The sequence below is a fragment of the Podarcis pityusensis genome (genome assembly GCF_964106645.2).
Source record: "Podarcis pityusensis genome assembly, chromosome: 2".
Classification (NCBI taxonomy): domain Eukaryota; kingdom Metazoa; phylum Chordata; class Lepidosauria; order Squamata; family Lacertidae; genus Podarcis; species Podarcis pityusensis.
Window position 1 is genome coordinate 57,416,612 of NC_138029.1, and position 24,071 is coordinate 57,440,682.

General features: G+C 42.2%; 1 protein-coding gene across 12 annotated transcripts in view; it reads left to right on the forward strand.

Moving 5' to 3' along the window:
* ACSL6 (acyl-CoA synthetase long chain family member 6) overlaps nucleotides 1-24,071 on the forward strand; it is a 76,660-nt gene that overhangs the window by 43,230 nt on the left and 9,359 nt on the right. For 6 of the 12 annotated variants that reach the window (XM_080997140.1, XM_080997142.1, XM_080997144.1 and 3 more), the window contains exons 3-15: nucleotides 974-1,088; nucleotides 2,018-2,082; nucleotides 3,719-3,820; nucleotides 3,917-4,016; nucleotides 5,566-5,744; nucleotides 6,338-6,370; nucleotides 7,754-7,805; nucleotides 11,811-11,884; nucleotides 14,798-15,016; nucleotides 16,951-17,085; nucleotides 19,182-19,316; nucleotides 21,421-21,516; nucleotides 22,909-22,981. In XM_080997140.1, coding sequence (XP_080853266.1) covers nucleotides 974-1,088; nucleotides 2,018-2,082; nucleotides 3,719-3,820; nucleotides 3,917-4,016; nucleotides 5,566-5,744; nucleotides 6,338-6,370; nucleotides 7,754-7,805; nucleotides 11,811-11,884; nucleotides 14,798-15,016; nucleotides 16,951-17,085; nucleotides 19,182-19,316; nucleotides 21,421-21,516; nucleotides 22,909-22,981 — 1,378 coding nt within the window. The remainder of the gene's footprint in view (nucleotides 1-973; nucleotides 1,089-2,017; nucleotides 2,083-3,718; nucleotides 3,821-3,916; nucleotides 4,017-5,565; nucleotides 5,745-6,337; nucleotides 6,371-7,753; nucleotides 7,806-11,810; nucleotides 11,885-14,797; nucleotides 15,017-16,950; nucleotides 17,086-19,181; nucleotides 19,317-21,420; nucleotides 21,517-22,908; nucleotides 22,982-24,071) is intronic. The other 6 variants (XM_080997145.1, XM_080997146.1, XM_080997138.1 and 3 more) reach the window with 2 other exon arrangements.

Here is a 24,071-nt window from a genome sequence, read left to right on the forward strand (position 1 = left end):
AGCTGTTTTGAAGGTTGAGGCACACAGCTGTGCATAGAACAGTATTCCCCCCCTCCAATTGACTTCTTTGTGAGTAACATGAATGATGCAGCAAGACTCATGAAATATACATTTAATTCCATGCAAGTGTCCACAGGGAGCATTTCTGCAGCCAGCGGTAAGAGTATTTTGAAAGCACATTGTACAAAACAAGAATTCAGAAAAATCAATACAGCAAAATTGCAGGTTTGGAATGTTCTGTAATGTTATGCATAAACGAAGCATAAATAGAAACTTTTAGCAAGCAATTATGTTTTCACTGCACCGTAACATGTAGCTTTGAAGGTAACGCAGATTGATATATCCATCCACATGCTCTCCTACAGCTGAGGCTCCTGCAAGCGCATGCTTGTATGCTATTTGGCCTTTGAGCGATCATGCTGACACTATTTATTCTGTAGCACAATCCAAGCATCCGCATGTGTAAGCAGTTGCACAATCTGGGTTTTAGATCAAGCAGGCGGCCTGCGTGAGAGGAGGAAGCTCTGTGCTACAGACTTTTGCAACTCTTGGAAGAGTTGTTCGTAGAGCAGAGATGACATGCTGGAGAGGAGGGGCTTAGCAGTGTCCTCCCCACTCCACATTGTGTGATTGCTTACACATGAGCACAGCTAAATGCCCAAATAGTGCTACTGTAAATTGACAAAAGGGATGTCATGTCAACCCTCACATTTTTTAGGATCTTGACAGTCTTGCCGGAAAGACGTGAAAAGGTGGAGAAGGCAGGGACAAGAAGGGATCAATGTGAGCAAATGAAGCTATGTGTAGGTGTAGGCTGCATGTCTGTTTGCATTGGGGATTAAGGAGTGTTTAGCATAGTTTTCTTTATACTGTCTCAGAGTCTGTACTGGCTTTAAGAACTTTGTCTGAGTTACTGGAATGTGACTAAGGGCCAAACTCCTGATCTCCCGTTGTCTGTGTTGTTTCACTGTAGGGCTGGGATGGTGCACGGAGATCTGTAATAGGTGACAGCTCCCAACTGCTAACCCACTACTATGATGACGCAAGGACCATGTATGAGGTTTTTAGAAGGGGTTTTAATATATCTGGTAAGTATTTGGAAGTGTTAATGTGGACTTGTAGATCATAATGTTCATCTTCTCGCCTAAACTTCCTACTAGACCCGCAGGGGGGCTGTTGGCTCACTTTCTGTAAGAGGCCAGTTGTGAACTGAACTTTGATGTTGTCCAAGATTGGAAACTGCAATGGGCTGGAAGCAGTTTGGGATCTAGAAAACGAGGTGGTGGTCCAAATTGTTCACTGCAATTGATATTGCAACCCTTGCACATTGGTTCAAACAGCTTCAGCATCTAGCAGTATTAACTGTGTGTGCGCTCATTCTGGCAGCCCCTCTTTGGGTGAACAGTAATCAGAGTATAAATTACTCTGTTCTGAAGCAAAAGAGATAATATCGCTCATTCCAGGAGGAGCTAAAATCATGCTATAACAATTCTACCAACCTTTAGGATAAATCTGATGTTATAATCACACCTCACATAGCCCTCCCTTCCATCCCTCCTGAAAAATATGCAGTATTTTGTTCTTGTTAGATGGAGGTTTTTCTTATTTTCCCTTCTGCCAAAGCAAACTGAACCAATGGGAGGTGACATTTAGAATGGAAGTATCAATCAGATAATGATGATGCAGCCCTCTAGAGTCTAGATATATTAATAAGGCAGTGGAGGTGCTTAATGTCACAGTCACCTTCTCATTTCTAAATGAGAACACTGAATGGTCCTTGAGGGAACTTACAGAATGCTATTCCATTAGGCAAGATAGCTTCCGTTTGCATTTGATGGTTCTCTGTATGAACTCCTGGATTGCTGACATACACCCTGACCTTGATAATAACAATGGTTTATTTTTAGGCATGCTGTCCTGCTGAGGAGCACTCAGGCTGCCAGGAAGTGCATTATTAACCATCTTTTTTGGGAAAGAATTATGGTTCTTATAGCTCATTTCATCTGTTTTTCTTTAGAAAATGGCCCCTGCTTAGGATTCAGGAAACCAAAACAGCCTTACCAGTGGTTGACCTATAAAGAGGTGAGGTTCATGTTATATTTTTCTTAATAGAGCAACAACATTAGAAGAGGGTTTTTGAATTATTGCTCTTGTGGAATATGTGTTCCTTCCACACAGCAGTTTGTTGTGAACTTAGTAATGCTCACATATGGAAGGTTTCTATAGTGTCCATATGATGTTGTCTTCATTAAGATGAAATCCCATATCTCCTTTCCAATTTTATCTGGTGTTACGTGTGTCTGCCGGTGTGGTTGCTCGAGAGCGAATAGGCAAGATTCCCAATGGTCTTTTCAAGGCTTTATTATCTGTACAAAACATTTACAGTGCAGAGCATCTCAAGTCCATGTCTGCTCACTCGCTAGCAGAATCTGGGAATGGGCGGTCCTTAAACTTTCCCCAGCATAGGAGTCTTTTAACCCCCATCCTACGCCTCCCCTCTCTGCGCGTAAACCGACTGTGCAGAGAGGGCGTGGGCAAAGGGGACCTGCCTCCCCCCCACTTTGCTCAGGCCCGGTGTTGCAGCTCTCTTTAGCATCTTCCGAGCCCTACATCCCTTCCCCACTGGAGGCGGGGCTTCCCTCCTCGCCAGAGGAAGAGCTGCTTCACACGATCTTCGGAGGCTCCCTGTAACCCAATTGCCCTTCCACCTCTCGCCTCTGAGCTGATGGCAGTTCCCTGACATCTGGATTTACTATTTCTGAAGGGAGGGAGGTTAAAATCAAATTATTTAATGGGAAAACAATATGGGACAGCATTTTGATGAATATGATGTTGTGTGGATGCTGCTCAAAACTTCCATGCATGAGAACCACCAAATTCACAGTAAACAACTCATATATATATATATATATATATATATATATATATATATTCATTTTAATATCATAAATCCCTGAATATTTTACAAAAACTATACCAATCAGTATTCCATTATTGCATCCATCAAAAGTTATTTACACTGCTTAATTTATCTTAATGCTGCCAGTGTTTTCAGCTGTACACAATTATTTCCCATATATTCAATAAATGTTTTCCAATCTTCTTTAAATGTATGTTCTTCTTGTTCTCGGATTCTATATGTTAAGTCTGCAAGTTGTGCATATTCTGTCAACTTAAGTTGCCATTCTTCTTTGGTTCACAGTAAACAACTCTTTATGAGACGCGGGTGGTGCTGTGGGTTAAACCACAGAGCCTAGGGCTTGCTGATCAGAAGGTCAGCGGTTCAAATCCCTGCGACGGGGTGAGCTCCCGTTGTTTGGTCCCTGCTCCTGGCAACCTAGCAGTTCGAAAGCACGAAGTGCAAGTAGATAAATAGGTACCGCTCTGGCGGGAAGGTAAATGGCGTTTCCGTGCACTGCTCTGGTTTCGCCAGAAGCGGCTTAGTCATGCTGGCCACATGACCTGGAAGCCGTATGCCGGCTCCCTCGGCCCGTAAAGCAAGATGAGCGCCGCAACCCCAGAGTCATCTGCGACTGGACCTAATGGTCAGGGGTCCCTTTACCTTTACCTAAACAACTCTTTGGAAGTGCCCATACACTATAAGAGCTGTTTGTGAACAAGCACAAAATCCCTGTTAAGAATATCGTTGGATTTGCCTAATGCAATGTGCAAGATGATCCTCTGTTAATTCTCCTTAAGTGTTTTCTTTTACTTTCAGGTTGCCGAAAGAGCAGAAGCATTGGGATCAGGTTTACTCCAAAAGGGGTGCAAACCATCAGCAAGTCAGTTTATTGGGGTTTTTGCACAAAACCGGCCAGAGGTGAGCTTCAAGAAAACCAGAGCCTTATCTCCAACTTCACATTTTATTCATATTTATTGCAAACTGTAACTTATACCTTTCATAATCTCCTTCCAGTGGATCATTTCTGAGCTGGCTTGCTATACCTATTCCATGGTTGTGGTTCCCCTGTATGATACGTTAGGCCCTGGAGCCATTCGTTATATTATCAACACAGGTAAAAAGAAATGTAGATTCATTGTGAGTAAATAGCTTCATAGAAAGCTATTTTTGCTATGTAAAACAGCAACAGCTTTGGCTTTGGGAGCATTATTTCACCAATAAGAATCGCTTCACTTCTGAATCCTCACTTTCTAGTGAAATGTTAGAAGAGGAAAACAGAAGGTCTTGCACACACACAAAAGACTGACTGGGAGGTTACAGGTGGTTGTTTTATCACACGACTGATATATAATGGTACTCCTTGGCAGGATGATATAGCCAACCAAGCTACCCTAGGGCAGTTTGGTTGACTGTGTGTTTTATTGTGTAGGTTGTCAAGCCAATATCAACATCGTGATATTTAATAGGTACTTTTAGTGTTAATATTCAGATACTGTATCTTTTTAAGATCCTTTACCAAGTCCTCATTCCCTACAAAAAAAAAGCTATTAAAATTTCAGCAGGGCAACCTAACCTGTCAAATTCATACCTTTGAATACACTTCAGAAGATACCCAAGGTGGAATTTGAACATTAAGCACTAGTATCAACAGAGTCTAGTTGTGGTTCTGTAATGGTTTCCTTTTTGAAGTTCCAGGGTAACACTAGTTCATTTCAGCAGTCATCCACTGGCAATATGGTACCAGAACACCTGCACTTTCATTTTGCGTTTTGGCTTTTTTTCTGGCAACAATCATTTCCCATCAGAAAAGATTGATCTCTCTGCTCCCTTTCTTTATAAATACTAAAGCAATTGAAGGTGTATACCAGTATTTCCAAAGGAAAACTGTCATAAAGTGTGTGTGAGAGTGTGTTATTTTGTATCCTGCTTTTTGCCCAAAGACCCCAAAGTGGCTCATGACATTTATAAAGTAGGGCACGATCAGCCATGGGGAGAGTCAGGCCAGAAGATGAAGAACAAGTTGAAAACTAGAACAAGTTGAAAACTAAAATTTTAAAATATTGAAATCAAGATACACAGAAGAAAGCAAGTGTGGTTGATGAGCCTGGAAAAGCAAGAGCTGTTAAATTAAGGAATTGGTGTATTTGTTTATTTGAGCTATTCCGCGGTATTGACCCGGGTGAAGTACAAAACATAGGCTGATATCTGGTGCTGGTCTTACTCCAAAAAAATCCATCCACTTAAGACTATTGATTTCAGTGCTCTATTCTGAATATGACTCAGTTGGACATCACCAATTAAATAAAAGCCAGCCAACCAAATAATAAAATAAGCAACATACTGAAATGCACCAATGAACAAAAAAGTCAGTTAAACACCAGAGTAGGTGAATCAACATAAAGCACTTAAAATGCATTGGCAAATGAATAAACCTTAAGCTGTGCATTGAAATGATAACAATGTTGGTCCTGCTTCTTCCTGTAAAGGGTGGGAGGGTTTTTCACAGATGGGAGGCCACCACAGAAAAGGCTCCTCTGCATTCCTATATCTCTTTGTATAACGGTCAGTGACAAATTTCAATGGAGGGCGGATTATGATTTTTTAAAAATAGAAATGTGTTGACACTGCACTACAATTTTCTGTTTGTTTCTTTTTGTGTTTAGCTGATATTTCTATAGTAGTTTGTGATAAGCCCGAAAAAGCCAGAGTCCTCTTAGAAAATGTAGAGAAAAAACAAACTCCGGGCTTGAAATTCATTATTTTGATGGACCCTTTTGAGAAGGATCTTAAAGAAAGAGGGCAAAAGTGTGGAGTTCAAATCCAGGCTATGCAGGAAGTAGAGGTAAGGTTCTTATGCACTGTTTAACTGATCTCACGTTACACTGTTCATGCAGTTAAGCAGCAGTTCCACAGAATTATAACAAATTAAAGTTATGTGATATGCCATCATAGTGTGTGTGTGTGTGTGTGTGTGTGTGTGTGTGTGAAGACTTGTCAAGACTAGCCCAAGTATAAAATGCACTGATGGACAATCAAAGATGGGCAAAGTAATAATAATAAGAGGTGATTATTTTTTATGTCTATGCTTTTCATTGTGCAAACAGTTTTTCCTCTTATTTGTCGCCATCTGATATTACAACATGACACAAGCAAATGAGAGGCATACTGCAGAAAGGCATCTGCAGAAAGCGTAGCCCTGGTGACTCAAGAAAGTGGGCCAATCCACAGGCTATAGCATGGGTGGTTAACCTCTGGCCTTCCAGATGTTGTTGGGACTCAAACTTCCATCACCCCCAGCCAGCAAGGCCAATGGTCAAGGATGATATTCCAGCAACATCTAAAGGGCACCAGGTTAGACACCTTCCTGCTGCAGGGAAAGGCCTTTGGCCAATCCACATATATTAAATTGCTCTCCTTTTTATTAAATCCTTTCAGGACTGTGGTCGAGAAAGTTGGCGTGCCCCTGTAGTGAGTATAATCCCTTTTATTCCACACTGAACATTTCCTCATAAACAATGAGCACAATTTACCATAAACATCTCCGGTGCAAGCATAACTGAAATGAATGAAAGCTGCAGAACAGCCTGTCTCCGTCCTTGTGCATGGCCCATTTGTTTTAATGAAAGCTGGTGCAGGGGTCTTTGTAGATGATTCTCATATTTAAGTACCATGTGGTTTTTAATGGAATCCAAGTTACTTGTGAAAAGCACAATTGGCCACGTTTCTTGCTGTGTATTAGAAGTTGTGCCCCTGGGTCCCTTTTTTCAGAATATTTCAGCTTAATGGACAAGGCATGAGATAAGTAAAATGGGAGTAAGATGGGGAAGGGAAATTTGCTTTGGAGAAGGAGGTAAGACACTTGGTAAATATAGTCTAGTACAGATAGGTGCCTAGCCAAATGACATGCTAGAGGTGGCCTCCGAAACAGTTATTACAAAGGCCCCTTCTTCATTACAAAGCACCCTGGGTAAACAAATGGATTGCTTCAACATTCAATATGATCAGAGACTACAAAGTGATCCACTGTGGGGCAGAAATTAAAAATTCTGAATTTTTCTCACATGAAGTATCAGCTGAGAAAAAATAAAGCAGTGAACTCTGAGGAAATGACTGTGCTGGGCACCTACTACCTAACTACCTTAGTTCAGACAGCATCACCAGAGCTGCTAGAAGGCTGGGAATCACTTTAACTAATAGTACAAACAGGATCGGCTTGTTAATTAGCCTCGCTGAGGCCGTAGGCTGGCAGCAGATCCTTCACATAACTTTGCTGCTCCTCCTCCGGCTGCAGATAGGAGTTACTGCCATCCCAGTTGCCCCTGGGGGCAAAGGTCCCTCTGCCACTGCCTGCTCCTCTCCAGACTCTATTTTTCCCTCCCTTGACACCTTCAATGTGCTGGGGGTTCCCTGCACCACTTCCAGTCGCCTCAGGTGACAGAGGAGGAGGGAGCCGAGGGCACCAATTTATGATTTCCTCAAGTGGCTAAATATCATGGGCCAGCCCTGAGTACAATCTCTTACTCAGAGGTAAGTCCCATTGCATCCAGTGGGACTTAGTCTCAGCTAAGTGTGCATATGATTGCCGCCCAGCACTCCTGCATGGCAAGTTATTCAAAGAAAGTCATCTGCTTCGTATGCTTGGAACAAAATACTTTGGCCGGAGGGACAAAGAATTCACACAGTGGGAAAGCATAATAATTTGTCTCAAACCTGCACTGTAAGGTTAAAAATGGATAAGCAATGTACAAGGAGCTCCCTGCTCTCCTTGGGACGGAAGGCTGGGGTGTAAATCATATAAATAAGTAAAATAAATGAACTAAGACATTTCTTTTTCTTCCATGACTTTTCTAGCCTCCTCGACCAGAAGATCTATCAATAGTCTGTTTTACTAGTGGCACTACAGGTAAACTTTACCAGTTTTGCAACAGTTTTCCTTGGGCCTTAATAATGGTGACATTGTACAGAAAAGCATTTTGATTCCATTAAAATAATATGTAAATAGATATCAGATGTATGTAAATTTAAGTTATGTGTATATTTTAAAACATATTTCATATATACCAGAAAGGATATGAAAATATACTACTATACAAATTGTAGAACACTGGCAGATGATAAACAGACAGACTGCTGCTTTGTAAGTTACTTAAATTCATTCATTGCATTTTGAAAAATAATAGAAACATGTATGCAGAATTCTCTGAGGATATCACTAGTTTTAGCTTAACATTGCTTATTAAGTTTACTATTAAAAAATAAATAAAAGTCAGCCTAGCTGAACCATTACAGCTAATGAGCCAAAGTTTCTTATCACTTGAAATGTTCACTAATGTAAAAATATATATAACAACTCCTGTTTGCGGCTTCTGATTATTTTAACCATGCAGCCAATCCCACCTCATTTTCGAGCAGGGCAGAATGAGAACTACAAACAGATCACTGCCAATATCCATGGGCTTTATCCTGAGTAACTTAGTCAGGATCCAATGTTACCCAGCAGCAAAGTAAAAAAAAAAAAGCACTAGAAAACTAAAGATAACAGAAACAATGAAATGCTGCCGCCCTGGAAAAAAAAATCTCTGCTTGTATCTTTCTCCTTAAGCCTTTCCAGCCAGAGGATGCAGGCATATTGTCCACCACCATGACCTTAGGAACTAGCCCCTCATAGGAATTGACTTTGATAGAAAACAAAGAGGGCAAAGAGCATTGTATGATGATTGTGACAGTTCTTTCAAAACTGTGCCAAATGTCCCTTCTGAAAACCTGCCATAACTGAATGGTTGCATCCAAGTGATCCAAGAAGCTATCTACTAATTTTTATGACATTAATTCCAGTAAGATGACAAATGATAAATTGATACTGTATTCTATAGTGGCAAGACTTAAGAGTTGAGGTTGGACACAGCCACCCCCAAAGAAAAAAAGTTATGAATTGCCATGACTGAAGAAGCTGAGTTTTTCTTGTTTGAGGCAAGGCATAAAATATAACACAAATAAGCTTTACATTTATTCTCCTTTCTCAGAAATTCACTTTTACTATTATTATTATTATTATTATTATTATTATTATTATTATTATTTATACCCCGCCCATCTGGCTGGGTTTCCCCAGCCACTCTGGGTGGCTTCCAACAAAACACTAAAATACAATAACCTATTAAACATTAAAAGCTTCCCTAAACAGGGCTGCCTTCAGATGTCTTCTAAAAGTTTGGTAGTTATTTTTCTCTTTGACATCTGGTGGGAGGGCATTCCACAGGGCGGGTGCCACTACCGAGAAGACCCTCTGCCTGGTTCTCTGTAACTTGGCTTCTCACAGTGAGGGAACCACCAGAAGGCCCTCGGTGCTGGACCTCAGTGTCCGGGCAAAACGATGGAGGTGGAGATGCTCCTTCAGGTATACTGGACCAAGGCCATTTAGGGCTTTAAAGGTCAGCACCAACACTTTGAATTGTGCTCGGAAACGTACTGGGATATTAATCTGTGAGCCTAACAGTTATTTTTTTTTAAAAAAAACAACAAAACCTTCTTGATTGAGTCTTAGCTACTTCCAAAGATGCTGAAACAGTCACTAGTGGTAATGAAGATAAATTATTTTATTAGTTATTAACTGTAGGACAAAATCTCTTTTAACAAGAACTCTGTTTGTTTTGCATATTAAGTTTTTGGAATTTAAAATGCTCCTAGTGTGTGTTAGGCTAAGGGTGTACAGACTCTGGCGCCGTTTCCTGACCCAATTGAATGGCCACTGAGCAATGGAATTTTTCCCTAGGCATTTGGATTGTGTGCTGGTTTTGATCTGGATCTGATGCAAGGGCTCCAGGTGTCTGGGTGCTGCTGCTTGCATTGCACCTTTACATTTAACAATCTCAGTGTGATGTTTTCCGTAGCATGCTCTTGCTCTTGTATGAGTTGTGCAATACACCGGTCTAGTTCAGACATAATGCTACACCATAGCAATTAAGCACAGCTTTCCAGATTGTCCAAACAAAGACATTCTGTGGTTAATCTTAAATGTAGTTAGCAAAAGGAAGCCAGCTTCAGGGCATAGTTTAGCTTCCTGGTCTGAGGGCAAATCATGTACCACCTTGCTGAAGCTAAGCAAGTCCAGCTCTGGTCAGTGCCTGGCTGGGTGATCACTTCAGAGCCACATGTACACTGGCTTGGGTTCCATGATGAAAGAAAGGTAGGCTGTAAATGTAGAAAAATAAACAAACATAATGAATAGTTTATGAAGCTGGTTTGTTTTTACCTGCCATGGTGAAGACAGAGCACAGTTTTAGGGTTCAGTATTAAATGCTAAACCACAATTAATCTAAAGGGAAAGTGGAATCTGCTGATCTAGTTGTGGCTGTGTGAGAGGAGAGAGAATGAATGAGTGAACAAGCCTGTGGCAGCGGGAGGGCTAGGTCCCTTCTCCTAACAGGAAACCATTTTTGCCTTCAACATGACTTCTTTTCCTGCTTCCTGCCATGTTGAGGTGGCAACACTAGAAATTGCAGCCTAAATATGCTTGGGACCTTCCAGGACAGCAGGAGGGAGGGTGCAATGGCTGTAGGAGAAAAGGGAAATTTGTGAACATCGCTCCTGTTCATTGAAGCCTTCAGTGGATCAAAGAGCCTTCTGTGAATGGAAGTACGCCATACAAAATAGCCCTAAATGTTTTAAATATAATGATCATTGCTAGTCTAAACATCAGTCAGGGACTATCTAGGGTGTGAGACACAGTCCAAATCAGAGACTCGGAACCAAACCCTGTTCTTTACCTTGGGGTACATTCTTCCCATATACACACATACACTTCTGACTTGCCCTATAGGTGTTGGGCCAAGCTACGCAGTTTTAGTTCACACGGTTATTGTATTAACACAATTAATGATAGATCCATTGCTGCTAATTTAGATGTCACTTGTGGACAAAATTCTGGCCAAAAACATACTGCTGTCTGAGGCAAGGGGCAAGATGGTGCTGCCTCCCATATTCCTCACACAAAAACCAAATGGATTGCTTTGGAGAAATCCCGGTGGGCGTCTTAAGCAATACTGAAGTAATGGTTTGAGATATATAAAGCTATAACACACAAACCTTTGAAAGCATTAAAAAGCTGCTTGCTTTTCAAGGTAGTCCAGGAACAAGCATGTTCATTTTAATGATACTTTAAATACTTCAAAATGAGATCACTTGGAGGAAAAGCTTATTGTGCCCTCTTTCAATACCAGATAGAAAAGTATTCCTCAGGGAATGGAAAAGGTCCACTGCTGGTGGTCCCTGGAGGTTCGTTTTGTGGTTACACATGGGGCTTTTTACACCTCCCTTCCATGAGTGTGCTTTCTTTAAAACTAGTGCAATTAAAGCATCTTAAATTGTTAAAGTGCTCAACAAATCAGCTGAGAATGTGCATCCTATTATGGCTCACTGTATACTAAATAATCCAGAGGCAGTTTCCTGAGAGAGTCCAGTGGTGCTGGTTGTCTCTGCTATATACCAACTATAATCTTCCCTTCAGTCTTTCCATGACAGACTTGTTTATGACAATAGTGTTCACAGAAGTCTAATTTCATCTGCATGATAGGCATAACGGAAGGGAATCCTGATTTAACTACAGCTTTGCTGGGATTTCAAATGTAGGCACAGGGCTCAGTTTGGGTCACTGAGGTGATTCTGCTTTATCAGTGGTGGAGAACCTGTGGTGCTTCAGGTTTTGCTGGACTCCTCCCATCATCCCTGACCATCGGTCCTGTTGGCTGGGGCTGATGGAAGGCGAGAGTCCAGAAACATCTGCCCTGCTGCAGGTTCCTCATCTCCGTATTATGCTTTGGTCCAGATAAAGGAACGGGAATTCCCTTTAATTCAACTTTGGAAACTCTTAAGTGTTCCTTTGATGTATTTTTCTTCTTCCATTCTCCAGGTAACCCTAAAGGTGCTATGCTGACTCATGGGAATGTGGTTGCTGATTTTTCAGGTTTTTTGAAAGTGACAGAGGTGAATATTCTATCTATTTATGTTGCAAAAAAATTTCAGCAGAATGTATAACATGCGGTGAATCGGTTACTTTGATGTGGAAACAGCTACCGGATGTGAAACTGTCTTTTTGAGAGGTCCTCCTTGCCTTGGTGCATCTGGTGATACTTTTTCAAACAGAGCTGGGTTGAGTGTTTTTTTTGCAGGATGCTGAAATCTCCAGATCCATCAAAATAATTCAAGTATCAGTTAAGATACTAGCCTACAATGATCAGTGAGTCTTTTTCTGCCTAGAAAAGGTTTCAGAATTTTGTTCAAGTCTTTAAACACTTTTGTATGAGGATAACATCCCAACTTGAGGATAAAGTTAGAAATATTTTGGAAAGAGGGAAGCAAATCAGGGCTGGAGCAGTGTGTCCTCAGCTTCAAAATGAGATAGCAGTCCGTGTTACCTAAAATGGGTCACAGAACTTTGAACGCTTCTTCTCCTTGTGCTCTGGAAGAATTGCCAATAGGAATGTCCTTTCCCATCATTCTCTGTCTGTCTCTCTCTCTCTCTCTGTACTCCAGATTGGAGTATATACCATAAATGTGTTTCCTACAGTAAAGCTTCATCTGCATTGCTGAAAAACCTCAGTCTCGTGCAGTGCCTTATTAGATACACTGATAGTCCTTCCCATTGTATTTACCAACTCTTCTAACTGGTTGACTTTTGCTTTCTTAAAGCATGGGTCCTACAATTAATGCAGTAGCAGGAAGCATGGTGGGGCTGTGCCACTCATCTGACCTCCCTCCAACTGAATCACTACTGCATACCATGATGATGAGGGTCAGTGGCAAGGCAGTACAGTGCAAATGCACCAGCAGGAGCACTCTATTAGTTCTGCAGGCACGTTAGCACTGTGCTGACCTTAATGGCATCTTGCTCCTTCTCCTCTCCATCCTGGTATGCAGCAGCGACTCAGTCAGAGGAACTTCAGCTGAGTGGCAGAGGCCTACCACGCTGTCAGCTTCTGTATTTATGTAAGTCATAATTCATCGGGGCTTACATGGATATAATCTCCTGTAAGACTGTGAGAAGTTGTCACTGTAATATGAGAAGGAAATATAATTGTAAAATGTAGCCACAGGTGATTCCTTCTGTGCATTGCTCTTCTTAGTTTGAATGTGAAATAATGTAATGTCTTTGTAGGTTAAATGAGAACCTAGAATCAATGATGGGTTGTAAAAATAGGATCAATTTATCCTACATCAAAGCATTGTTACATCAAAGGATTTGTCCAGCCTTAGCAAGAATGTGTTGGACTGTTCATGAAAGTTTAGTACAATCGAGGAACATGTGCCATCAGTCTCTCTGTTCCTGGATGAATGCATCCAGAAGAAAGTTACTTTATATAGTCCTGTTCTTAGACTCATTAAGCAGGATTAGAAACACCACTCCACATTTTAGATGTGTGATTTATGATCACTGTCATTTCAGTTAGTTTGCCATGATTTCCATAGCCAAAATAAATAAATAGTAGCTTAAAGGTTGGTAGCTTAATTCTTTTTGCCATTCGTGAGCATGTTTAGTGTTATGGGCTGGGCTTACAATTCTGTAGCAGTTTAATTCCACGTTAATTACGCTTCAAGTGTCCTTATGGATAATGTGGATCAAACTCACTTTCCTTTTAAAAAAAATTGAACAAAAGAGAGGAAGATAAAAAGATAGCCTCTTCCACTGAGAAAACATTGTGATCATGGTAGCAAAAACCTGCTGGGTATTAACTAATGTTACATTGTCATTTAAAGTTGATATCCAAGTGCCGATTTAAGCCATAGCAGGCGTCTAATACTTTAAGTCTGCAAGATTAGTTCATAAGGTTGCCTTCTTTTTCTCTCCCTAGTAGGATTTCTGTGCCAAGCTGCCTGGTAGGAAAAATCTAATCTATTAAATTTTGGTTATCAAATCGCCTTTGTATCCCCGCAAAGTGTCACCTGCTACATTTCTATTGAAGAACATAGGAAGCTGTCTTATAAAATGAGTCCGACCATTGGTCTGTCTGTCTCAGTATCTAACACTGACTGGCAGCAGCTCTCCAGAATTTCAAACAGGAATCTTTTCCAGCCCTACCTGGAAATACCAGGGATTGGAACTGGAACTTTTTGCAAGCAAAGCACATAGGTTCTAGCACCGAGCCACAGTCCTGCTTACCAGGTAGCTTATTAGTGGCAAAAGAATCCTGCCAGGGAGAGGTGAGGATCCTGTCAACCTTATGATCCAATCTTCTGGTCTTGAGCTGTACTAATGCTCAAATGGGTATTTGGAAATAAAGTTTAAATCATTTGCCATACAAGGTGTGCAAAAAAGATCTGCTGTAGCCGAGTGGTGCAGGACACACTTTGCATGCAAAAGGTCCTCGGTTCAGTCCCCAGCATCTGCCCTCAGGGCTGTGGAGGACTTCTGCCTGACAGTCTGGAAATCTGCATCCAGTCAGTGCAGAGCAATAGACTGTGGCTTCCCATGCTCCCAATTCAGGTGAATGTTGGCACTCGGCTTTGTTGTTTAGCAACCGGACACCTTTGCAGGAAACCTCTTAGGAGAAAAGAGCTATGCCTTACCTTGGAATATCACAGGGCAACAGAAGTGTCAAGGACAGAGGACATTGGTCGAAGGGCATGCTCGCCACCCAGCTCTCCGCACATGCTCTGCGCAGCGGAGAGCGCTCTCTGCATACGTCCCTGTGTTCTTCATCACTCCTGCTAACATAGTTCCATTGGTGTTGTGGCCTAACGCATTACTTCAAACACTGTTCTCTTTTTTCTCGCTTAATAATCTTTACCCCTTTTGCTCCTCTTGGTGCCATTTTTCTTTTTTATTGTTTTATGACTTTCTTGTTGTGTCTTCCTGTCAGTGTTTCTTTCCTTTCTGTCTCCCATGCCCTTCATCTGCAGAAAGTGATCTTTCCGAGACAGGACGATGTGCTCATCTCCTTCCTGCCTTTGGCTCACATGTTTGAAAGAGTGATCCAGGTAAGAAACCTGTCTAGACTGACCCGGGCCTTGCGGGGCTCCTTGTTTTTGTTTTTTTTCCAGAGTCAGTGGTCTCCTACATTTGAGGATGCACACATTTCCTATTTGCCTTTAGCACACATGTTTGAGAGAATGGTACAGGTAAGGTCTTAGTGTCAGTGGAAGTCCACTAATTCCCCTTGATCAATGAGTCTGCTAATGGTCACATTTGTATGCCACACTAAACTGTAGTTTAGCATGATGCGCATAAGCTGCACAGAGCTGCAGTGTCAGGCTTACACACTCCTCCTCCTCTGCATGTCTGAGAAAAGGAGTGATTTCAACATGGTCAGTTTCCACAAGCCCAGTTCAAAGCATAGTTTCTGAAGCTGTATTGTTTAAACTAACCGCGGTTAACATTAAGAACAGCTCTAGGTTTAGGCAACATGGGAAACAGCGCGTAACCAAAAGTGAAGGCTTTTGAACTCCTTCTCATGGCTGCATGGAAGTAAGAGAGTGGAGGAGAGGGAAGAGCCTGAGGAAGGCATAGGCAAACTCGGCCCTCCAGATGTTCTGGGACTACAACTCCCATCATTCCTAGCTAAAAGGGCCAATGGTCAGGGATGATGGGAGTTGTAGTCCCAAAACATCTGGAGGGCTGAGTTTGCCTGTGTCTGGCCTGAGGCTTAATGCTGCCTGTGCACATCCATGGTTTAGTCATGGTTTGGGTTTTACCGTGGATTCAGTGGCTGCAATGTGGTTTGCGACTACGGCCTGTCTACTGTAAAAGTAAAAACACTTACACTCCAGAAATGCCATGGGCTATTTGACAGGGGGAATTTTCAAGCCCCAGTTCTTTGCCACCTCCCCACCCCAGACTATGTCTCCCAACTTCCAGCTGCTGCAGAGCCTGTCTGCCGCAGCATAACGGGATTCTGACTGCTCCAAAACTAGTGTTGAAATTTCTAGTGGACTTATACATGACTGAATGAGCATTCTTTTATTCCACTGACTTAAAGCTGGGTCTGAAGAAGACTGTTCCCAACAGAGCCTGAATCACAGCACCAAGTGTGGTTTTCCTTTAGCAAGGAAACAAATCTCAACAAATAAAGGTCTCTTTTGAAGAAACTTTTATATAAATTTGAGATTTATCCAGTTACCATGCAAAAGAACGGAAAGGCCCAGAGGTTAAATAATAACAACATACTATTTTCTGAGAGAGGCTAGACATTGCACAACTCTTGATAACAGATTTGGGGGTGGGGAGGAGAAAAATGCCTCCCTATCCCGTTCTGCTGAGATATTCCTTCTGTCAATGGACAGGCAGCATTGAGTACTCCCCTACAGAAATTAACAACCGGAGAGGCAGTTTTCACAAGCACCATAATGATAGTAGCTGCTGCCAGTTCATAAATCATCTGGTTCACAGATTACATTGTCTATGCTAACATATACTGGGAAAAGTACAAGACCCTTTGCATGTAGGTGTCCTGGCTCCCACCCAACACACAGAAACCCTAATGTGTGAGTAAGAAGAGATGCGTATTCAGGCAAGTAATGGTACAAGGTCAGCAGAAGACAAAGAGTTCAGGAATCAGGGAATACTTTCAGAACTGGATGGAAGCAACAAAGATGTCCCAACAGGTTTCATGCCCCACCCACTAACCTTTTAAAGGCATGGCATGCTCACTCACAAGAGTCACTCACTTTGTAGGAATGTCAGAATTGCAACCACGTGCTCCTTCAGGGTGGGTGGGTCTGCTCCCTTCTGCGAAGGTGGCAGCTGCTTCTAGGCAACAATACTGCACCCTAGGCTCCAGATTCCCTGTCTAGCAACGCCTGATCTCACCATTCAGGTCTCCTTTCAGTTTCCTCCTCCGATGTTGGGGCCCGCCAATCCAAACCCGATCCCAATCACACAGCTGAGATCTTAACATTATGACCAAATGACCCATACTAAATGACCCAGATCAAGGAGAGCTATTCATAAACATCCATATAATGCTTAAGAAAGCATTGTTTAAATGAGCAGGAAGAATAGTCACTATTTATGTGATTAAACTAAAATTTATTTTTTTCTGCCTTTCCCATCACAGTCTGTAGTGTATTGCCATGGCGGGCGAATTGGGTTCTTCCAAGGGGACATTCGCCTACTGTCTGATGATATGAAAGCACTGCGTCCCACCATATTTCCTGTTGTGCCAAGACTGCTGAACAGGATGTATGACAAGGTAAGCCTAACATATGTTTTAGGGATTAAAACAATCAGTGATGGTCTACAGTCTACAGTGATGGTCTACCCAATGAAGTGGACCTACTGAATACTTCTTTTTTGCATCTTGAATTCTTTGGCTGCTTTGTTTTCCACTTTGCTGTAAACCAGCAGTAACAAACTTTCTCAGAGTTATCACATTTGAAAAGTGAAATGAACTCCCAAGTTATACCTAGTTTTGTGCATTGCTGTTTATTACATGTAGTCAGTATAACTTGCACATCTTCAGTATGAGTCTCCCTTCTGTCTGATGTTGTAGCTTAGCAGATAGGATACTGACCAGAAGAAACTTGTGCCTCTAGTTCCACCACCTATGCTTTTCTATGCCTAAAGATTATTATTGCTAGCAGGATGCCCAGAAGGTGAGCTTTGACTTGTGAAGGCATGGTCTGTTAATCAAAGCTGTTTCGCTTACTAAATTAATGTATTGGTTCACACAACAGAAAGTCTTAAAGTGATTTCAAGAAAAGCAAAGCACAAAATTACATTATAAAAATATTCATACAAACGATGCAGCACCCAGTCTGCTTTATCAGAGAAGCTCCCTTTCCAACGACTTGCAAAAAGCAAGTGTTAAGGTGTCATGTGCAATGTTATCAGGGCTGTTTGTGAGCGGGGAATTAGCATCCCAGTCATACTTAAAAACCTTTCTCCTGAGCAGCCTCAAGTTTCTAAATGCAAGCCTCCTCACTACTGGGACATGGGAAGTTTCTGACAGGGAGCCACTGTAGACTCTTTCCAGCACTCTGTTTGTGCCTTGTTTGTAGGCAGGGAATGTGTACTAGGGCAAGGTGATGTCATCAATACGTTCCCAGCTGTCACCATGGACTGATTGGTGCTTTACATGCATGGGGTGCTGCTAAGCTGTGAAAGATACACAACAGCAAATTTTCCAGAGATGCTTCAGGAGTGTCTGTTAAGAGTTGACCTACTTTCTTTTTTCTAATGATGTTATGACTGCACAATGCTTGATTTACCCATCATACCCGGGAAACTATGAATGTGATACACATTTATTATTGGTACCCAGTTCTTGTCTAGGTTTTCTGTATCCACCCCCCTAGATACAAAACAGACTTCTAGATACAATTTATATATTTTTTGTTTGGAAATTGATTCAACGTTCTTTATTTTTCTTTAATGAAATCTGATGTGGAAGGCAAGCATGTGTACATCATATTGCAACATTTGCCAGTAAAATACTTCGGGGTGGTGGTGGTGGGGCTGACTTCTGGTGAAATCTCGTCTATCTGGATAGACAATAGAGAAGGGTGTCTGGTAGAAACCAGCCAATGATAACATTTATATTTATTGCTCTGCCCACTTCCACCTGTGGCCCCACCCAATCCTGGAATGTGGCCCTCAGCAAGGACTGTGTCCCGTGGGCTGCCGAAGCCTGTACATTTCTTTGCTTTTTCACATCTTTGCTGTGTACCAGCATTGTATACCTGAGAATGGATTTGCAAGCAGGAAAAGGAGCTTGTGAATCAACATACTTGAAGTTGTAACGGCAACGTGAAAGAAGTCTGACTTCCACTCCCTAACATTTTTGCATGTGAGGCTGTTTATAAAATGATTTCTGATGAATCTTAGGTTGGTTTGACATGGAGATTTGCCATAATTGCCACTTCATAAAACATTAATAAAAATAACAGCCAGCCACAATTAGCTCATTAACAGACTGGGAACTGCTCTGCAGCAGCCAGATGTTTCTATTCTGTTGTTACAATATCCCCAATAATTCTATATAGCTGTGCCAAGCTAATTTCACAATGGAAGCCCTTGGGATACCTTAATCTCTATACATACTTTTCAGTGATTTTGTTTTCCCTTAGAAGAGAACAGAAAGCATAATTCAGAGTGAATTGCAGCAGAAGAGCTTTATTGTTAACTTTTAGCAGTGGTATAGTTATGATTAATTCAAACAATTAATTATACTGCTGGCATCTGTGGAGCCCTGTCTGCTTATGCCAGTGATAAATTTGGTCCCGCTTCTCTTTTAAGCTGTGCAATCTTTTCTCTCTCCCCACGCCCTGCCATTCTGCATTCTCTTAGATCTTCAGTCAAGCAGACACCCCACTGAAACGCTGGCTTCTGGAATTTGCTGCCAAGCGTAAAAAGGCAGAAGTTCAAAGTGGAATAATCAGAAATGACAGCCTGTGGGATAGACTATTCTTTAATAAAATACAGGTAAGGATCTGGAAAAAATGGGCACTTGTGCAAGGAACCCTTTACGAAAATGAAATTGTACATGAAACTAGAAAAATTACTAATGGGGGGGGGAGGGGACAACCTTTCCCAGGGAGCCTTCTTGCCCTGTAAAGGATTGGGTTTTGGCCCCAGCAGCAATTTTTATGGGTTAGGCCTTTGAATGGCATTGTTATTCAAATGAATGGAGACAAGCCTTGGCCTGAGTGGGTCCCAGTCACTGAATGGGTGTTTGCCCCCTAGGAACAGTTTTACTGTCCTTCAAAGGAGCAGTAAACCAGGAAGTCTCTTTCAGTCTGGATTTTAATCAAAACTGGAGAATCTGGATGCTCCCTGACTTAATTTTCAGGCATGAGCCACGGCACTGCCCTGTCTTTGCAACAGACAGAAGCAACTTGTTTAAGAGTCAACTAATCTTTCACTCTCTTATAGGCCGTTTAGTTTTATGCAAGTTCACAAGTACCTAAACTGTGAAAATCACAGGAAATGTTGCTATCAAAGTGACTAATTCAGGATTGCTGGAGTAAACAAAGAGACCCCAAATAGGCGCCATTCTTCTTATAGAATCCCGATCCTCTTACTGTGAAAATTCGCAGACCAAAAGTGAAATTTAATGTAGCTTTAAGGAGATTGTTCATCAGTGCAAAGATTTCTGCTTACCTGATAGAACAATCTCATTCCTGCTCCCCTGTGTGCTGTTCTGGGGTTACTTTCAACCCCCCAGAGCACATCTGGGAGCAAGGCATGAGGCAAGAAATGAAGCCATTACTAGAAACACAAAAGGAAAGCTTGGACCAGTAAGAAGTAAGATCATATTCAGAGTCTATCAGAAGGTCTCAAATACATTAGAGTTTTACTCAACAGTACTTGCTTCAACCAATTGTGTGCTCCTCCAAAAAAATGGTAATGATAAAAAATTAAAAGCGAGACACTAAAATACAAGGTTGTAGCTAGCTATGGCTTTGCAGTAGTAGAAAATGCTTATGATTGTGTATGGTGGGGCATCCAATTTTCACCCATTGTTCCTCCCTGCTGCACCTCTGTACCTTATCCCATGCTTTTTGGAACAGCTTTGTAGGGACTGCAGTGGGTAGGGAAGGAATCCATGAAAATTGGATGTCATGGTTTGCATGAGGATACACTTTCTGCTAGTGCAAAACCATCACTGGATACAGACAATCCAGTTTTATTTGACATGAAAACAGAATACTCTACAGCCCATATTATGCATTCAGAACTACGCTCCCTCCCCACCCCATATAACATCATTCACCTAGGTTGAGGTGTGTGTGTGTTATGTGTGGCGAGGTCAGGAATGTAGCTGTTTGTGTGGCGAGGCCCTGGGCCCCGCAGTTCCATTAGATAATAAACACACGGACACAAATGTTTAGGTTAATGGGATAAAACAGGCCACAACTTTATTGGTTACAGATGTGAGCAGCTTGGCTTAGGCATTGGGTGAAACCGGACTATATCCTGACTCCTGCACATCTGCAGGGAGTCTCATAAGGGTAAACCACTGGTAGGGGGAGCCCTATGATATACATCGATTAAGAGCACCCCCAGGGTCCCCAATGGGGTCGTGGCATGGCTTTGGACAGGATCCACACACCCAGGTCCCTTTAACAGGATACCCTTAACGTGGAGGGGCAGGCGGAGGCAACAACCTCCCCTCCCATAAACAAGGCTTACCCAATGCCTAACCGCCACTCGAGCCCTAAAGGCTCACCGCCAACTTAAATGTCTAGTGGCCATGCCCCCGGCCAACCTGATTGGCCAGCCGGGGGGCGTGATGCGGCCGGGAGTCCCTATGACTTGGGCGGCATCCCTCTACCCACAGCTGGGTTACTTGGAGGTCCTGGATGCACTCCTGCAACACTGTCCCCCCCGGGAAGGGGAGCGGACTTCCAGCATGCAGTGTGATCTTCATAAATGTGGGAGATGAAAGAGGTTTGGAAATATAGGCATAAACTATTCGACTAGATCTAACGGGTAGACTGATCTTTGTTGTCCCTGAAAGCCCAAATATGTACAATAACTTCTTTATGCTACATGCTGTTTTTTCAAAGTTCTCTTTGCCCAACAGGCAAGCCTGGGTGGCTGTGTTAGGATGATTGTAACAGGAGCTGCTCCTGCTTCTCCCACTGTTCTGGGCTTCCTTCGAGCAGCCCTGGGATGTCAGGTATGTTGCACCTGTACATTTATCCAGTTGCACTTTTTATTTCCTAGCTAGAAGTTCTGCTACCATTAGGGGAAAGCTAGATTGTTAAAAATGAGCTGTGGTATTAACTAATAACACTGTGGGAACTAAACACATCCATAATGGAAATAGGGAGAGTTAAGTATTAGGACCATATAAAGAGCCATGTTTACGTACAGCAAGTCCCTTGCAAAAGTAATAAGCTAATGGTAAAGATCTGGTCAGAACTTGTGTCTAGATTTTAATTTACAGCTCAGATCAGGTGGGGGAGGTACTATAGACGGATTGGGGCCAGATTTGTCTGCCTTCCAGTTCTGTCTAAGGGGAATCCCCCTCCTTGGATGCCCCTGTGTTTCCTAGATACCACTGAAGATCTCCCGTTTTAAGAAACAAGTTTGATGCACCCACCCTTCTTAAATGGGTGTTCAAGGTGGCAGGGATGCTGAGTAAGACAAACCCAGCTTGCAGTGTCTTTCCTTTTTCTTTAGCAGCAACCACCGACGGGCCTTTTAAGGTGTGGGCAGAGGCCTGTAGCACTAAACTTGACCAATAATTGGCTCATGCCATTCTCAGCCAGGTACTAGCTTGGAACTAGCTTGCAGTACAAGTTCCAAAGTGCATCCTCTTCAGCTGCTCCCAGAGTTCCTACAAAGGAGAGATTTCTCCTCCATCTTTAATGTCTTTCTCCATCTCTAAATTCAGCAATCAGAAGCTATTATTGTACACAATTGTAATTTAGATTGTGTTCTTCCGGAATCCCAACACTGGAGAGAAAAGTACCATATTTTTTGCCCCATAGGACGCACTTTTTCCCCTCCAAAAATGAAGGGGAAATGTGTGTGCGTCCTGTGGGGCGAATGCAGGCATTCGCTGAAGCCTGGAGAGCGAGAGGGGTCGGTGCACACCGACCCCTCTCGCTCTCCAGGCTTCGCACCGGGCTCCCGCGGCTTGCGGAGAGTTGCCTGTTCTGGGGGCTGGGGTCGGGGGAAGCTCGGGCTTCCCCCGCCCCAGCCCCACGCCTGGGGGGGAAATACATTTCCCCCCCCTTTATTTCCCCCCAAAAAACTAGGTGCGCCTTATGGGATGGTGCATCCTATAGGGCGAAAAATACAGTATATATTACTTATTTATTTATTTTTGGCCTTCAAATAAAATGGTGAAATTAGCATCATCTTGTTTAAATGATGCAGGCCTCTGAATACCTGTTCTGCCTCTGAATACCAGTTGCTGAGGATCGCAGGTGGGAGAATTCGGCTGTCCACTTGTCCTGCTTGAAGGCTTCCAATAGGCATCTGATTGGATGGACCTTTGACTAGATGGACCTTTGGTCTGACCCAGTAAAGTTGTTCTTATTTTCCTACATACTTTTGACAGGTCTATGAAGGCTATGGTCAAACAGAATGCACAGCTGGCTGTACCTTCACTACTCCAGGGGACTGGACATCAGGTAATAAACCAGGCAGGGTACTGAATCATCAATTAATCAATTGCCTTTTTATGCATTGTGAAATAATTCACAGATAAATAATAAAAACAGATAAGAATAATTGTAAAAACAATACATAAACCAAATAAAGTTAGCTGTGAAAACAATACAAAATGAACATCAAAGGCAGGGACCTTTTCATCCAGCTGGAAAAGCTTGTTGAAACAAATATGTCTACCATTACCCCACCAGAAACTACAGATAGTGGGCACCTTTCATATCCCAACAGAGATAAATATTCCACAAAACAGGAGCAGCTGCACTGAAAACTCTGCTTTGAAATACTGTGGCTTCTGATATTTCAGAGATTTTAAGGATAAACTCCTGTAGAATGAAGTGACCTGCTAGGTATATGAGGAATAAGGCAGTCCCTCAAGAAATTCTGTTTTAGAATGCAAGTTTAATTAGCTTATTTAAGCTTGAAAACAATTAGGTCAGAATCCTAAAATGCCATGTATGTGTGTGCAGGAGGATGACGTGTAATCATGATATACTTTGCAGCTTTGGGCTCAGCATTTTTCACTGCCAAAAAGGCAAGCAGCTTTAAAAACCAATCAGTGGTTTGTCCCTTTTCTCACTGAAACAACAGCTGTGCTCAGCCTAAACAAATGCTACTTATCAGTATGCGTATATCATTTCTTTAGATCCCAGCTTCTGTGACTTACGATAATCTGTGGCCCTGTTTGGATTTTGTTTCCTCCTTTGGATTGTCCTTAGAAAGAGATGAGCTCTGGGTTATATGTGCTCTTTCCCCTCACTCCTAATTACAATTATTATTTTTCACTAGACTAGCAATAAAACTGCATCTTCAGCAATGTTCAGATACTTTTATGATAATAATCTGCTGTAGTCATTTTACTTTTGTTTTACTTTAATTTTTTTAAAAAGACGAATGTCTCCTTGGCAAGAAGCCAGTGACTCAATTGCAGAGCAGTCTCCTTCACCAGAGAGCACTGTGAACTGCACTGTCACTTTCATAAATCTATATCGAGGGATTAGATCCTGCACTGGGCAGATTGTTGGCCTAGATGACCTCTATGGTGCCTTGCAA